Source organism: Opisthocomus hoazin, chromosome 4 (genome assembly GCF_030867145.1).
Source record: "Opisthocomus hoazin isolate bOpiHoa1 chromosome 4, bOpiHoa1.hap1, whole genome shotgun sequence".
NCBI classification, from domain to species: domain Eukaryota; kingdom Metazoa; phylum Chordata; class Aves; order Opisthocomiformes; family Opisthocomidae; genus Opisthocomus; species Opisthocomus hoazin.
In genome coordinates, this window is record NC_134417.1 from 90,046,168 (window position 1) to 90,063,379 (window position 17,212).

The following is a 17,212-nucleotide window of genomic DNA, read 5'->3' on the forward strand; positions in this document are numbered from 1 at the left end:
TTTTTTTTTAATTCAGTAAGGGAAATATTGTTGAAGATTTCTCATTTATACCTTCCCCTTGCCAGGGAAGATTATGGAGCACTTCACCTTGAGTGCGCTCACCAGGCATGTGCAGGACAACCAAGGGATCAGGCCCAGCCAGCATGGCTTCATGAAAGGCAGGTCCTGCTTGACCAACCTGATCTTCTATGACCAGGTGACCTGCCTAGTGGATGAGGGAAAGGCTGTGGATGTTGTCTACCTCGACTTTAGTAAGGCCTTTAACACTGTTTCCCATAGAATCCTCCTAGAGAAATTGGCTGCCCATGGTTTGGATGGGTGTACTCTTCACTGGATAAAGAACTGGCTGGATGGCCGAGCCCAGAGAGTGGTGGTGAATGGAGTTAAATCAGTTGCTGGCCGGTCACGAGCAGTGTCCCCCAGGGCTCAGTTTTGGGGCCTGTCTTGTTTAACATCTTTATCAGTGATCTCGATGAGGGGATTGAGTGCTCCCTCAGTAAGTCTGCAGATGACACCAAGTTGGGCGGGAGTGTCAATCTGCTTGAGGGTAGGAAGGCTCTGCAGAGGGATCTGGACAGACTGGATCGATGGGCCGAGGCCAACTGTATGAGGTTCAACAAGGCCAAGTGCCGGGTCCTGCATTTCAGTCACAACAGCCCCATGCAACACTACAGGCTTGGGGAGGATTGGCTGGAGAGATGCCTGGAGGAAAAGGACCTTGGGGTGTTGGTGGACAGCTGGCTAAACATGAGCCAGCAGTGTGCCCAGGTGGCCAAGAAGGCCAATGTCATCCTGGCTTGGATCAGGAATAGTGTGGCCAGCAAGAGTAAGGAGGGGATCATACCCCTGTACTTGGCACTGGTGAGGCCGCACCTGGAGTAGTGTGTTCAGTTTTGGGCCCCTCACTACAAGAAGGACATTGAGGTGCTGGAGCATGTCCAGAGAAGGGCAGCGAGTCTGATGAAGGGAACTGCGGTTGTTTAGTCTGGAGGAGGCTGAGGGGAGACCTTACTGCTCTCAACAACAACCTGCAAGGAGGTTGTAGTGAGGCAGGTGTTGGTCTCTTCTCCCAAGGAACTAGCAATAGGATGAGAGGAAATGGCCTCAAGTTGCATCAGAGGAGGTGTAGACTGGATATTAGGAATCATTTCTTCACTGAAGGAGTGGTCAGGCATTGGACCAGGCTGCCCAGGGAAGTTGTCAAGTCCCCATCCCAGGTGTTCAAAATCCGTGTAGATGTGGCACTTCGGGACATGGTTTTGTAGGCATGGTGGTGTTGGATTGATGGTTGGACTTGATGATCTTAGAGGTCTTTTCCAACCTTAATGATTCTATGATTCAGCTACACTGCCTTTTATTAGTTATCCTAGTAACACAAAGCTTAAACTTCCAGATTATTGAAATCTCCTATGCAAGCCACCCTTCAAAAATGCTCCTATGTTCCCTACCAATTACGAAGACCGATTTAAATTACATTTTTCAGTCACTGAAGCACATAGAAATCTGAGCTTTTATGCCTTGTAAATTGGAAATATTCAAATTGAAGCATATTCTGATGAGAAACTAACCACCTGCACTCAAGCTACAGGTATATTCATGCCTTCCATGGTCAAAAGCAAGGCCTACCATCTAAAACTCATCGTTGTTACAAACAGTATAGGTTAGGTTCAGTTATTTGTATCTTGCAAAGTGTGTGAAAATCGTACGTAACCAAGTCTTTCAGTAGCGTTTATTAGCGCCTCAAGGTGGAGCAACAGCCTTAATTGTGCTTCAATAGAAAGCTTTTAAAATGGGCACAAGAGAGAAATTCACCTTCCCAGCCTTGACTCTCAGGGAATTAATCAAATTTTATTCCTCATGCTAAACACAGCATGCTCAAAGTAGCTAAGTCTGAGCCTCAGTGCTTGCAAAATCCCAGCAAGTCCTTCCTTATATGGGAAGAAAGCCAAGATTCTCAAAGTCGATGCTGTCAGCTCAGAAGTGACACTTGAAAAGGAGACAGTACAAAACATGAATTAGCAGCTTCTCTTTTTCATACACAGGAGCTTTCAGCATGTTGTCAGTGATCTTCTCTCCCCCTGTCTGACACCATCCCACCTCATGCTGCCTCAGAGCACATACCTGCCTCATTCTCTCCCCTTGCCCTGCAAGTTGTTCCATTCCCCCTGCAAGCCTCTCCAGTGCCTGCAGACCTTTCTTACTACAGCAACATGCTTTCTCCTACAGAGGAATCCACTAACATCCCCCCTTTGACACCAAATAGAAGCACCCAGCAGAGTTCACCCGCCACGTATTCCCCGCCAGCAAAATGGCGACCGCGCCGCGCCGCAGAGCCCGCCGTGCGCATGCGCATCGGCACCCGGGCGCTTCCCCCCCCCCCGCCCGCTGCGCGGAGGCGGAAAGCGGGGGGAAACCACGGAGCGAGCGCTTGGCTGCTGGCCCAGAGTGGCCCCGTCGTGGCTCAGGAAGCGTCGCCTTATGGGGCCGCTCTGCTTTACACTGGAGGGTGTTCTATGGTTTTAACCCTCCGTTGGCGGGAGAGACATGGGCAGTGTAGCTGTTGGGTCGCCCTCCCCCGGCCCCGCCCCGGGACACCCACAGGCAACCGGCCTATTATACACATATACATGAACACGTAAATGTAAAGATGCTAAGAAAAGCTCCATATACAGGAGCAACATGTGTTGGCAAGGGGAGAGGGTGGGAAATGGCACGGTGCTGTGAGGAAGGGCCCCTCGCCAGCATGGCGCATCCCTCATGGGGTGAAGTATTCCCCTTCGTTGCCCCAGCCAGCAGGGCAGGGGGGCCCAAAAATGGCAGATTAAAGGAAAATCAGACAGCAAAAACCAGAAATGCCCAGCCTTTTGTGTGTAAGAGCTTGGAAGGGTTACCCAGCTGCACGCTGCAAGCTGCCAGCTTTGGAGAGGGCAGAATCCTGTACTGACTTGCAGGTTTCCGTCTAAATCCTGGGTGATTTTGTATGAATTTCCACGCCTTCGCGTGCACCGAGCTCACCGGTTCTGCCTTCCTGAGCTGGGGGAGGCTGGAGGTGGCTGGAGGTGCAAGGAAGGAAAAATGGGTCGCCTGGGTGTGACAGGAGAATGTGGGTTTCGCAGCCCGTCCTGATAGAAATCAGTATTTGTAACTTTTTTCTTTTGAAACCAGCTGATAACCTGCCCCTCGGATAGAGGTGGGCACTCCAGGATGGGTGGCTCTGTTTCCATCCCCTCCGGCCAAGGAAAAATCAGGCATTGCCAGGTCAGCCTGCCAGTGCCTGAAATTAGTTTTAATTTCAACTACCTGGATAATTTTTGACGATGTTTTCAGGAGTGGAGAGTGTGTTTAGACATGTTCTCTTTGCTGGTGCCTTATTAAAGAGTCAGGCCAGGAGTAACAGCCCTCAGCTTTCCTAATGCTCCCGGAGACTGGTCGTGCTCCGTTCCGCTTACATATGCATCATCTCTTCACGAGACGTGCTACTTCGAAACCCAGTTTTTAATTGGTTGAATAAAAGGAGGGGTTTTGTGGTACAAGATGCTTCAGCTCATGGAATTGCTTTAGTATGAAACAGGATGGAGAAAAACATCCTGGAGTGAAAAAGGAGTTCAAGGACAGTTATCGTAAGGAAGGCTAGCATTTTCGGGTTACACAGCATATAAATTTATCAGCTGACACAAAAGAGGTCTCAGTGAAGTGGGAACTACTCGATAAAAGAACTTCCATTTAACACTGATCTGATATTATGCAGACGGTGAAACAGATCCTGATGAAAAAAATTCGACTTGTCGTCATGATTTCTTACAGGCTAAATGATGACTTTTGTTTTTCAGTAAGAACATGATTTGTTACAATATAATTTTAAGAAAGAAATGCATACAGTGTTGCACAAACGGAGTCACAGATCCAGATGAATCTCACCTGCATTTCAGAAAATCTTTATGGTATTACATATGTGTAGGAAAACAGATGCAAACAGTGAACTACACTGTGTGTTTCTGCCTGGAGGACCAGGCTGAAGGGTATGGAGGAGGTCAAACAACAGCAGTGTAGCAACCTATTATCAAAGAAAAGCCCAAATACAAAAGTAGCTTTCTTTTTGAACTGAGTATTCTGCATTTGAACAAAGAGTGAAAGGGGTCAGTAGAGTCAATCAAAGTTATACGATACCAGAGCATAATAACAGAAGTATTAACAAGTTTTCAAACTGCCAGCAAAGCAGATGGAGAAGGAATGGGAAACGCTGGCAGTAGCTTAGGGCCTATAGTTTGCTTTCTGTTATGATATTGTACATATCAAAATGAGTAAGCATACGTTCAAAGTGTTATGCATATTATAACCAATTGTGACACATAATAATGGCATTGAAATGATGTCCTCAAGACCTACATATAGATGTTTAAGTGAAAAGTTACTGTATTTGAGTACCATTGCTAGATATTAACGAAGACACCAGTGCTTTAATTAGATGCAGATGTTTTCATCATTTCATTGTGCATTATTTTGATGTTCGAAGTTTTGCCTTTTTCTTCCTTGTAGATATGATGTTGAGAATCCACTAGATAAAATCCTTCCATCCAGAAAACATCAGCACAAAAGTGAAAAATGCCGCACAGGGACAATACACAATGGCCACTTACCCTCTGATGGGGATAAGAAGTTAAAAGATAGTCGAGAAGATTTAAAAGCAGGAATGATTTCTGAGGAGCTGAAATCCACAGTAAAGGAGAAGCCAAGGCCCAGGTCTGGTCTCATTGTCAGAGGAATGATGGCGGGACCAGTAGCAAGTTCACCAGAGGTGATTTTCAACACTTAGAAAATATTTGACTTGGCCATGGATTTTTTATCTTACCTTCTGCAATAAATTCATTTGCAAATAACATTAAAATGACTTCTGCATGCCAATCCATTAAATCTGCAGTCTGAAAATGACGTGGTAAGTTAGGGAAGTGGTTCTGGTTAACTCAGAAACTCAAACTGTTTCAGATATAACCACTACCTGCAGCTACCCCCTGCATGTCTGTGCTCTTATGTTACAGAATTTCTTTATAAACCTTTTCCATTCTTCATGTCTCTTGACAGATGGGATTTTTCATTTTCCTAGGAAAATTACTTTTTTACCTTAGCAGTATCTACAGCTTTCAAAGTTTTCTTAGGTATCTATTTTACTCAGGGCTTTCGTAACCCCACATTTAATCAGTAGCAGTGTGGAACTGAAAATTACTTTTCAGTTGGAAATATGTTTCTAAATGGGTCCAGTCAGACCATATTCAATCTGTAAGTGTTTTCAAAACACAGTTCTAAATTTCTTGCCTCTTTTTTTTTCCTTCATGCTGCTTTTATGCAGACAGGAACTTTCCCTGTGTAAAACTAGGCTTGTAATAATGAGAAGTTAAAATGTTTTAAACATCATTTAGATAATACTGAAGAGAATATGGAAGTTAAATGAAGTAGTTGGATTTTTCTAAATATCTCTGATTTGGAAATAAAAACTAGATGCCTGTAGTGGGCAGTCTCCTGTGAATGTCTTACATGTGTTGGTTTCCCGAGTTGGGTACAACCCCAAAATTAAGCTTTTAGGAGGTATTTTGTTGATGCTCTTGGGTAAAAGAAACTGATTTTTAACAGTATATAGCATCTTTAATACTGTTTAAAGTTTTAATACTGTTCACTACTTTTAAGTAGAAGTGTGTCTGTCTTATCTATTATCAATTTTTTAAAAGTCTGATTTACTGTATAACCTGATTCCTAATAATAAACAAATTGCTTAGAAATTAGTGATAGAGCTTTCCTTTGCTTTTCATGTTCATTTAAAGATGCTGAAATTTTATTCTATGGTTTTAATGGCCCTTATTTCTAGGATCTGCAAAAAAGGAAGCTTTCAAAACAATCCACTAGCATAAGCAGCACAGCACACTTCAAGGGTGAAGAACATGAAGAAAACGACCTGAATGTCCCAAGTACTGATTTTCAAGAAAGCAAAGGATCTTCAATACAAGTAGATATGGAGTTTTCATCAAAGACTTTGTCAAGCTCACACACACGTTCAGCCTCTGAAAAACTAAGAAGCATCTCCAAAGATACAGATGACTCTTTTGCCAAACTGCTATCTGAAAGAGAGAGGACTGAAACAGAAGAAAGAAAATCAATTCCAAGCTTTGGTACAGAAAGCAATGAAAAAAGCCTTAAAGTGAGTGGCCCTCACAGACATTCAGGGTCTGGAAGAGAGAAAAGAGAAAGATCCCTCAGGAAAAGTGAGAGTCGGTTGTCAGGCCACAGGTAAGAATACTTGTAAGAATATTTTACTAAAATGTCGAGTGTATCTCGTGGAGGACTAGGAATGACTGAGATACACCTGATTTCACTGGGTGGAAGTAGCTGGAAGAGGTGGAGGTATTGAAAGGTTGAGAAGTTTTAAGATTTAACTTCCTAACTTTTGACATCCCGAATCACTCAAGACTCCTTTCTTCATCACTGGAGAGACCCCAGAGCTGCTGGTTTCTCTTTACAGCTTCAAAAGGGAGATAGTTGCTAGTTCAGACGTAGACCACTTAGACGTCTAAGCAGTACAGGTGACTCCCACCTGTGGAGGTCATTTGCAGTGTTCCATGGAGACATTGCTCGCTCCTTAGGAAACAGTGTTGATTACCTCCAAATATTGCCGTAGTACATCCAGATAAACTCAGAGGATAAGTAATACCAGCCAACTGCATACGTATGTCCACATGGTTCAATGCAGTGCTGTCTTGAGATATCCGAGCCATGCCTGAACAGGCTGGTTTAGCTACCAGTGTGGTGCTGTACCGTGTGGAGACATGGCGGTTTGTCTTTGAAGCAGGACAGCCTGTGTCATTGCAGTATTTAGACTAAGCCAAATTAGTGTCCTCCTGCACCGTGATACTGCAGCCACGCAGCTCCTGTGTCTCAAAATATTTTACTCAAAAGTTAGCTGGGACTTTTTTTATTGTGCTGCATTTCTTCACGTTGATATGAAAGTTTTAGAAGAGCCTCCTTCTGTGAACTCCAAATACGTATTTTTGGCTTTTATCTGTCGTATAAACTTAATCGATCTTTTTTTTGGTGGTCTTTTTTTTCTGTGCGGAATTTGAGAAGAGTGGGAGGCATGGTATTTTGTTTATTTGAGGGTTGCTAAAGCAGTAAGACCCAGAATGCCACATCTCAAAGCTGGCTTTGTAGTGGGACTATGGCTTGGGCTGGGTTTTCAGATGTTTCAGGTTGAGTCATCCATCTGAGTTGAACCAGTCTGGAATTCTGAGTCGTGGATGATGCTCTAGGTTTGAGCAGCGCAGCACAACTGTGCCCTGTCCATACGTATATAAAATCTGCATAATAAAAACCGCTGCCTCATTATCTAGCACTTCTCATTTGCAGCTCTCACACAACTTTAAGCAGGGGGCGAGTATCGCTCTGCCCGTACTACAGATGGGAAACCAGAAGCAGGTAGAGAGAAACCTGCATGCCACAGGTGACGCAGCATGTCAACATTTACTCTTTACGACATGTGTGGGGCTCAGGCACCCTCGGTTGGTCTTGTGGTGCACTCCCAGTGCTAGAGGTGAGTGTGTGTTACATTTAGTCGAAATTCTTTCAAGTTTATATCACCTGCTGCTCCATAAACTAAGGCACATGGCATTATCCCTTTCTGTGGACCATAAAGTAATATTTTTGTTTTATTAAATTCAACAGTAGCCAAGGTTGTTGCTTTTTTTTTTGAAGTGCTAAAAAACCTCATGGATATGCTGAAACTGCAACCACAGATTTTTAAAAATTATTATTAGTATTTTGTTTTTCCACTGAATTTCTTATAAATCTTGAGACACTGTGTTGAGGCCCTGTTGAGATCATGAGGAAGCAATGATACGTTAGGTCTCTCCACACTTGTGTTAGGGGCTGTGGGAGTTAACAAACTGGGGATCTACTGGAGCTGCAAATGGACCAGGAGTAGCATTTGCTTACTGTCTGAAACCAAAAAGCAACTGAAAGTAGCCACAAGCGTTAAGCCGTTATTTATCTGTGTTATCTAACTTCGTTTGTAAAAGTTTATGGAGTAACAGGCCAAAGTACTACAGTCTTTAAAGTCTTAAAAGCCACAAGAGGTCGATTCTCCATTATGTACTGTACTGGAAAGCTGAGCTGTGTTAGACAATGGCTGAAGCTGGGCAATACAAGTCCAACTGTTGCTGAAAGAGAACTGGTGCCTGCAGATCTACATTTGATATTCTGCTTCCAGAAGGATTTATTAAGGCTTGCATGACTCTATGTGAATGCAGAGAGGCAGTTCATAGGTCGCTGTGGAAGCAGAAGCAGTGGGGTCTGACTCCATACAACTGTTGTTTTGTGTAGCTTGACAGAGTGTATGAGGTAGTACTAACCCATCACTTCATCTTTTACAGTTTCAAGATGGTTTATTACTTGACATTAATTGAGGTGGAGAATACAGCTTCAGTGGGCTTTTGACAGCTCCCTAATAAAGCTGAGAAGAGTAAGCCTATTCCTGGTATTTGATAATCAGTGAATGTATAGTACATTATGAGTCTCAAAGGCATATTGGACTAGATAAAATTCTTTGGGAAAACTATGGCTGACCAAGAAATCGCTTGTACTAACTTCACTCAGCTGTAGCTGGATGTGCCAACACTTCCTAACTTTATGCAGTAATTAGGGCTACAAAGATGTTTAGGGGACATGAGCGTCTCTCTACGAGGAAACGCTGAGGGAGCTGGGCTTGTTTAGCCTGAAGAAGAGAAGGCTGAGAAGGGACCTTATAAATGCCTACAAATATCTGAAGGGTGGGTGTCAGGAGGATGGGGCCAGATTCTTCTCAGTTATGCCCAGCGACAGGACAAGGGGCAACGGGCACAAACTGAGGCACAGGAAGTTCCGTCTGAACGTGAGGAAGAACTTCTTCCCTCTGAGGGTGACGGAGCCCTGGAACAGGCTGCCCAGGGAGGTTGTGGAGTCTCCTTCTCTGGAGATATTCAAGACCCGCCTGGACGAGGTCCTGTGCAGCCTGCTGCAGGTGACCCTGCTTTGGCAGGGGGGTTGGAGTAGATGACCCACAGAGATCCCTTCCAACCCCGCACATTCTGTGTGTGAATTGTGGAGTGAGAAGAAAAGGAGAAGCTGGACTGACAGGGGACTGCCCCACTGTACAATTTTGTGCAATGCGCTGTGGTACTGTGCTCCGTTGCTGTAGGAAGTGGTTTGAAATAATTTCCTTCCTGCAGAGGACTGGTTTGCTTTCAGCAAGAACAGAAGAGGGAGCCATTCCCTAAGCAGAGCCCGCGTAACCTGTTCCCGAAGCAAAACGGGGACCTTCCTGCCAGATCATTTGAATTGCAGCCAGCGGGGCATTTGAATTCATGCTGAGCTCTGAGCTCCTGAAAACTCTCACTGAAATCAGCAGGACTGCTGATGCTCCTGAAGTTCAGTGGAAGTAACAGAGAGTGGATGTGAGACTCCAAATAAACATCGACCATTACGATGTAAGGCCTGGCTCTTGCAAGAATTTAATATACCCTTGGCCAAATCCTGCAGCGTTTGAGAGCCTTTCAGGATTTGGCCAGAGTGCCTGAGCATTTTGAGGCCTGAAAAATCACAGTGTAGGAGCGGACGTTTGGATCCTCTTCCTTTCTCTTACTGCTACCTGACACCTCTGACAGAAATGCTAATCTAAGTATTTAGATGAGAGGCTGAACATCTAAATGGGATTAACCACAGCCAGTTCATTCACAGCCATCTGCAATTCTGTTTTTCTTTCCCATAGAAAACTAAAGACATACTAATCTTATTTTTCCTTCCATTTGCTGTACTTTTTCATTCTCTTTTCTCGTGTAAAAAAATGTTATTGTTGCATACAGGCTGCAGGCATCCATTGTCTACATACGAGAAAAAAATGAAGCAAAACCACTGCCATTCTTCAAAACCAAGCTGAATGTTATTGAATAAATGCTTACAAACTGAGTGGACAGAAATACCTGATATAAAAATATCCTGGGGAAATACAGTTCCATGGTATTTTGACTCACACATTTTAATGAAAGAAGTGATCGTACTTTTTTTTCATCAGCTATCTAATTCTTATCTACTGCATGGAGTGTGTGCGAAGGGGTAACTGTGTCGAGAGGAAAGATTTGTGTCTTGGTATTTCAATCTTATAGTATCAATATGAAGTTAGACCTCCGAGTACCATATTTCATGTGAAAGTTTGTTCTCATTAAGGATAGGAGATTCTGTCTTCGTTCAAATAGATACCATTTTGCTATCTTGACAGTGAGGAGGCATTTGGATTTCTGTGCTGACACAAATTAGATGCTTACCTGCAAAGAAGGCTAATTCAAGAGCAAGCACAAAGTTTTCCAAAATGACAGACCAACACCCCCACCACAGATAGGAAAAATCCCCATAAAAATTCATTTATTTGCATTGCAATTGCTGCAATTCCTCGTTTGTTTTTAGGAAAATGGAATCAAGTTAGTGAATCAATCAAATGGAGTCTAATTATACAGATGTAGTCTATGCTTGTTTGTTGAACTGCTACTGCTGAAAGCATCTGCTTTCAAATTCAGGTAACTCAAGTGATGGTTTAAAAGGCCAGTGCTTAATTGCGGTTGTTGCCTAATTGCTCATAACTCTGATAAAATACTTTTGTTAGAAAACTGCTTGTTATTTTTTCAGTATACTCTGGACTTTATGTTGATGCCTTTGCAGACATATTGTCATTACAGAACGAGTGCACCGCATTCCTTTAGTCACAGAAAGATAGAGGTGAAGAACAGTTTGTTCACCTGCACCTTCATTTATCTACATTGTACCTGGCCATATGATGTCTGAATTCTTCCCCAGGAAAGGGGGAATAAGGATTGCAAAGAATTAGAACAAAAGGATTATTTTCTTCCTTGTATTACAGAAGGTACAGGAATTTTTTTCCGTAGGGTCAAGAATAGCTGTATGTGTGAGGATTGTATTCTTTTCCATGTCACTAGGAGTTGTTCCATAAAGAGAGTATAATATGCTGTAGAGTTTGCATACCTCCTCAGATGTAGTTGTGAATGCAATCTATATGCCGTTTTTTTAGAATTCCTTTGTTTCTGATTAATCCAGAAAAAAAAGCAATACATAGGTGGCAGCAAATCTTCATGTATCCTCAGCTGTAAGAAAACAGCAGCTAATTTAATTTCTCGATTCATAGAATCATAGAATACTAGGTTGGAAGGGACCTCAAGCATCATCTGGTCCAACTTTTCATGGCAAAAGCACCGTCTAGACAAGATGGCCCAGCCAGATCTTAAAAGTGTCCAGTATTGGGGAATCCAACAAGGAACAAAAGGACTTAGCAATCAGGACTTAAACTTCAGGCTATCTTGCCAATTTCATAGAAACTAAAAGGGAATGGCTATCAGAAAGGCAAAAAGAAATGGGAATATCATTACATCAGAGCAAAAATTTCCCCCTGCCATTAGTGAGCAAAAGCATACAGCGGTGGATCCCATTGTCCAAAGGTGGAGGTCTATACTACGGTTTCAGGAGCAAGGAAGATAATTAATTATCCACTCATCATTTCATTATGAACAATCACCCAACTTATCCGGTTCTTGTAATTGTGTCTGCCATACCCTCCTTTGCCTTGCCATCAGTCTTGGCTACAAACTGAATGTGAGCTAGTGGTTTCCTTTCAGAAGTCTGCCAGTGCAGATGGATATTTCAGACAGGAGGGACTGTTTTATGGCTGTGTAGCTTGGCTCTAGATGCCTTTTCCAACCAAAACCTAAGTATTTCTGATGCACTCCATCTCCACCACCAGGAAAGCAAGTGCAAGTGAGTTCAGAGCCAGAATTTCTCTTCCTGCAATAGTCTCTCAACTGGGTTCGCCTTAGCTGGGCACTCCTTAGTGGTTCCCAAAATATCACTCATTATTTGGTAATAAGCCTTTTTCTAGCAGTGCTCTGCATTCTAACACAAACAGGGTAGGGTTAGTGAATCGCCATAGATACCAAGTTCCTTAGTGGAACATTACTCAGATTTCATAGACTCTTAGAGATGAAACAGACCTTTTAAGGTCATTTGTTTTTATGGCAGATTATTCATTAGTCTATATATATATTTGCTGTAATACTTTTTCCAGGGTTTTGTCTAGTCCAGTCTTAAATGACTCAAGTGACACCTCTCCCCTGAGAATATATTCCAGTGTCTAGAAGTCCTTCATCTAAGGAATTTTTCCCTTATATTCATGTTGCATTTGCATTTTTCTGCCCTGTTATCCATAGCTCAAGTTGATTTTATTTTTGACTGACCTTTCTGTTCCTTGCTACATATTTGCCTCTGTTATAATACTTCTAAATATTTTCCATCTTTCTTCAGGCATTTTTCGTCCAGAGCTTGTATTGTCTGCTTGTATTTTTATCTTTCCTGCTCTGAAATTTTGCTGTTGTTTTTCTGTTAGGTTTTATTGTTTTGTTTTCTATTTCTTCCATGTATTTAAGGACTGCTCTAACTTTGTCACACGCTGACTCTCATAATACAGCATAAGAACAGTCACCTGCTGCTCATGGCATGACTCTCAGCATTATAAAATCACATTAGCACATTTGTCACTGCGGTTTATCACAGGCATATGCCTTCTTACTTTCAGTTTCAGGCACATTGAATGCAAAATGTCTCTTAAGTGTTTTAGTGTGTTCCCCCAAAATGGCCTTTATAGTACAATTATGAAGTCAGTCTGATCTTCTGTGGTAAAGCGATATGTGTTCCTATAGGAAAGGTACCTCCCTTCACTTCCCTGCCTTTCTGTGTAAGAGTGACAAAGAGTGAATGGCTTTGCTTTGCTTTCTGAACCACCCGTGGCTTTCTTCATCCGGAAAGGAGACCAGTACAGGTGAACCCACTGTGTTATTGAAAATTTCTGCCTTTTTGCTTTCATAGGTTCCAATAAAAAGTCCATGAGAATTCACTTTTATGGAGCTAGGATATCCTTAGAGGAAAGCAAAATACTAATTTTCTTCAAAGAAATCCTTTAAATCCTTTAAAAAATATATGAAACATTTTGTATTCTTTTAGATATCTAAGACTTTCAAAATAGTATTTTGAAAGTCTGATGGTCCTTAAAGGATTAATATTCATGCTTTCTGTTATTAACAGGAATAAATGAGCTTATTTTCTATGTGGGGACCAAGCCTATGCCTATCAGTTATACATGACTGAGTGCCTGAAACTGCCAAGATCCTCACACAGATTTTTATCCTGCATCATTCCCGGCCACAAGCTGTGCTGATTTACGTTAGGACATTGGCAGAGAATGTTGGCCATGAGTTTCTGAGTAAGCCCAGAGCAGGATTTGATGTTCCCTCTATCAGCATAAGCAACAAAGCAGAGCACAAGCAATCCAGGAGGTTTCTGGACTGCACTGATGATAACTGCCTGACACAGGTGATCGAGGAATTTGTTCCTGTGAGGGTGGCAACACTGAAACAGGTTGCTTAGGGAGTCTGTGTTGTCTCGATCCTTGGAGATACTCACAATGGACGTGGCCTTGAGCAACTTTCTTTAGTTGAAACAGCACTGAGCAGAGAGTTGGACTGCATGAGCTCCAGAGGTCCCTTCCAACTTCAGCTATTCTGCGATTCTGAACTTGTGGCAGAAATAAGAGAACCGAAGCAGCTGCCCTTTATTAAATATGGGCTATCACTGTAACAGGAAAATACTGTGCCTAATGAAGGTTAACATGAATGTCAGATTTCATAAAAAATACTAGTCAACATTCCAGTTTTAATGGTATTTTTTAAATAAAATTGAATTTCCAACTCAAAGGAAAAATAATTCCAGAAAAGTGAAGTAATGTATATTATTTACCCAACAGTTATGATTTGCTGCATTCTTTTCTACAATGCATTTTGGTGTAAAAATAGATTTTCTAGGAACAGTGAATTCTGTATGTTTGCCCAGTGGGCTGTAATATTTCACTGTTATATACAAAATTGGTGTGTCAGATGAAATTGCTTTGTCTAAATTAATATCTGCCATTTTGACAAGTAAGTTTTTATCCTGTGAGATGTTGAGCAGTTTCTAAAAGTACTCATCACCTTGATAGCTGGTTCTGTGAAATGAGGTCTGATCTCAGATGGCCATACTGTTATCGACTGGAGCCGGTTTAATATCAGTCAGAAAACCCCAACTGATTTCAGGATGTGCTAGCATACTCAGTGACATGCAGTGTGTATGAGCAATGTCTGAGGAATTCATTAACTTTTTCCCACTATGAGAGGAAGAGGATATATTGGGCCATGCTAGCATTTCTAGGAAACAGGAGTTTAGTCAGAATGCAACATTTCAGATAAAAGAACGGAATGCGGAGTTGGAGCAGCCTAATAGTAAATGACCTTTGCATGTTTCCTTCCATCTTTGTCTGTTTGTGATCTGTGCGTAGCAGCAGGCATTGTCCTTAAGCCACACGAAGAAGCCCATGGCATCATCTCAAGCTTTTGTCAATGCTTCGGTGTGGCTTTGTAGGCAGGAAGCACAGTGAGAACAGTGCAGTCAGCACCTTCCCTGAGAGGCTTGCCAAACCCTCCCGGAGTGCGCCCAGCTGCCAGCCAGGGAATGTCTTTAAGTGACACTTGCAGTTAGCCGTCAGAAGAATGGCTGTCAAACAAAATGGGGTCATCTTTGGGGAATATGGATTTAACTAGCCCATATACAAAAAGAGAGAGATTGTAGCTGCCAGATCACTCGGCAGTGAAATCCTTGAACTATCTGGAGTTGCATAACACCTTGTATAACATAATGCTTGGACCGGAAGAAAGGACCTAAAATAAAAGCAATAAACTATTGTGACTTTTGTTTTGTGCCAATGGATTTATGGCATCAGAGCCTTCGACATAACATCTGTGCATGCTGCCATTTACCCTTTTAGTATTTTTCCAGCACTCCGTAGGAAGAAGCACTTTGCAATTACTGGAAATGACAAATGGCTTCTGTATCATTTCTTTATTTCTGGAAAGGATGTGAAACTGGAAAGGTCCAGCCCATGGCCTAAAATGCATTCAGTCAAATGAGAATTTGCCTTGTTCATGCAAACATACAGGGACGCAAATGCAAAGTAAGAACGGACAGAATACGTCCTATTTCGCTGGTGGGGATTCACACCATTTCCTTTCACTGTGTCTATGTACAAGCATTGGGGGAGCATGATAGGAAGCAGTATGACAGATTACTTGCTCCTTAAAAATAATCAGTTGTTTGCAGGTAGCACAAGGAATTTTTGTCCCTGTGTATGTTACTCTTCCTAAGATTACTTTACCAGGAGGTAAATTTTCTCTTTGCAGTATGTGTGCTCACCTGTAGGCTGTTCTCTGTATTCACCTTTTTTTATGATAAAATGAGCTGCTCAGTGTAAGCTTTTGTCTTTTTCCAATTTAACGCTTGATACTGGCTTTCAGGAAGTTTATTTTGCTAAAATCTGTCAGGTGACAGTGATTTGGACTGTTAAAAATCTGAGGTTTCTGACAGGAACTGTAAGTCCACAAAAATTCCACATCCTTAAAAATAAATGGCCTAAAAGTTAAAGGCCAAAACCAGGCAGAGTGGGTACGTTATGTATGACAGTCAGAACGGAGGGTTGTATTCACCTCCACTGATATGAATCGATTGAGTGTTGAAGTCAGAAGCCTTCTCAATGCTTTATGTAGCATCTCTTAGCTGGTATATTGTAAGCATCTTTATATGATGGAAATTTAGATCCCTATTTTATTTTACTGATACTGGTTTATTTTTCTGGCGACTGTTTTGAGTTGCTGAATGTAATTGTCAATTCACACAAATGGTACTCTGCTCCTGGAAAATTCCAGTGTGGGGATGTTGCACCGAAAAAGCTTTGATAGAATACAGTACGAATAAAGGAGCTAGACTTCTATTATAGTAGGTCTGGTTTTATAGCTGGAGATAAATATTAATTCATTGCCTATGCGAGAGCATTCTGTTCAGGTGAGCCCAACTGATCATGCACTTCAAACCATCTTGTAGCTCAACCTGTGATTATCATCGTATTTTTTTCATATACAAACCTTCTCAGCAAGGAGGTAGTTTTCCCCTCAATTGTCACTACAGGTAATAAAATTCAGCAGGACAAATGCAGATTCGTGTTTGAGTTTATTCGAAATGACCCTTTTAATGACAAGTTTTTAATTTACCTTTGTTATATCTGTCAATGAGCCATCTGTTTATGAATCTATTTTTCACACATGTATCAAATCAGATGCAGGTCTTAACTAAAAATGAAGTTTGGAGAAATTAAGTGTATGAGCTCTGTTACCTTTGTCCACCAGACTTGTAAGCATGGCAGAATTGATATTAAATCTGCTTGGCAAGGTCTTTTTCCCATAGAAATATGTTGCCTGGTATTGATTATGATAATTTCCATTGCATCTTTGCAATTGGTTTTAATAATTCTGTTTTTATAATTTTGTCCCAAAGCAGTGTCGAACTGCATCACGTAAAATGGCCTTGTTTATCCTTTTGCAAATAGTAACAGTCTAATGTTTTTCTTACCTGCTCTCCAGATCTTATGCACTATGCCAAGAATGTTGTCTACCTCTGTACATGCCATAACACCACAAGACCGGAGGATTACATTGCTACTTCTAGGCATCCTTCTGACACTAAATTATTATGCAGAAAAGATATATGTCCAGTAGAAAAAGATGTATGTCCAGTAGAAAAGCTGTTGTAATCAGGCAGTGAAAATAAGTTTTACCAACACAGTCATCTTAAAGCCACTGATGATCAGTGTTTATTTTTTAAGCCCCTTTGTTTATTTGACCTCTTGTGTATGGTAGTGTAAATAGGAAATGGTGGAATGTACGTGCGTTATTGTGCCAAGGAGTGCCTTCTCTGCAAGCTCAGCTGTTCTGTGTAAATTCAGTTTTCTGCGATGGATGAAGTTCAGATAGGAATGTTCAAATATTTAGAGAAAGTACTGTATAGTATGTTTATAATAAAACATATTTTTTTCCTGTCCCATTTTTCTGCCATGATGGATGACTTCCCCCTTCCTAAGTGCTCTGACTGTATGGTTTTATGTGTACAATAAATTTTTCTGGAACAGTAGCCATCTGCTGAAATGGAAATTTCAATAAATGTCCTGACAGTTCCCCTTAAGGAGGAAACCTTCACCTGCAAAGACACCCCGCTTAACCAGAAA

The 17,212-nt window shown here is 41.8% G+C and overlaps 1 protein-coding gene across 2 annotated transcripts in view; it reads left to right on the plus strand.

Moving 5' to 3' along the window:
* The window catches only part of MINDY4 (MINDY lysine 48 deubiquitinase 4), an 83,202-nt gene that overhangs the window by 3,791 nt on the left and 62,199 nt on the right, over window positions 1-17,212 (plus strand). For both annotated transcript variants that reach the window (XM_009931007.2, XM_075419853.1), the window contains exons 4-5: window positions 4,537-4,795; window positions 5,858-6,276. In XM_009931007.2, coding sequence (XP_009929309.2) covers window positions 4,537-4,795; window positions 5,858-6,276 — 678 coding nt within the window. The remainder of the gene's footprint in view (window positions 1-4,536; window positions 4,796-5,857; window positions 6,277-17,212) is intronic.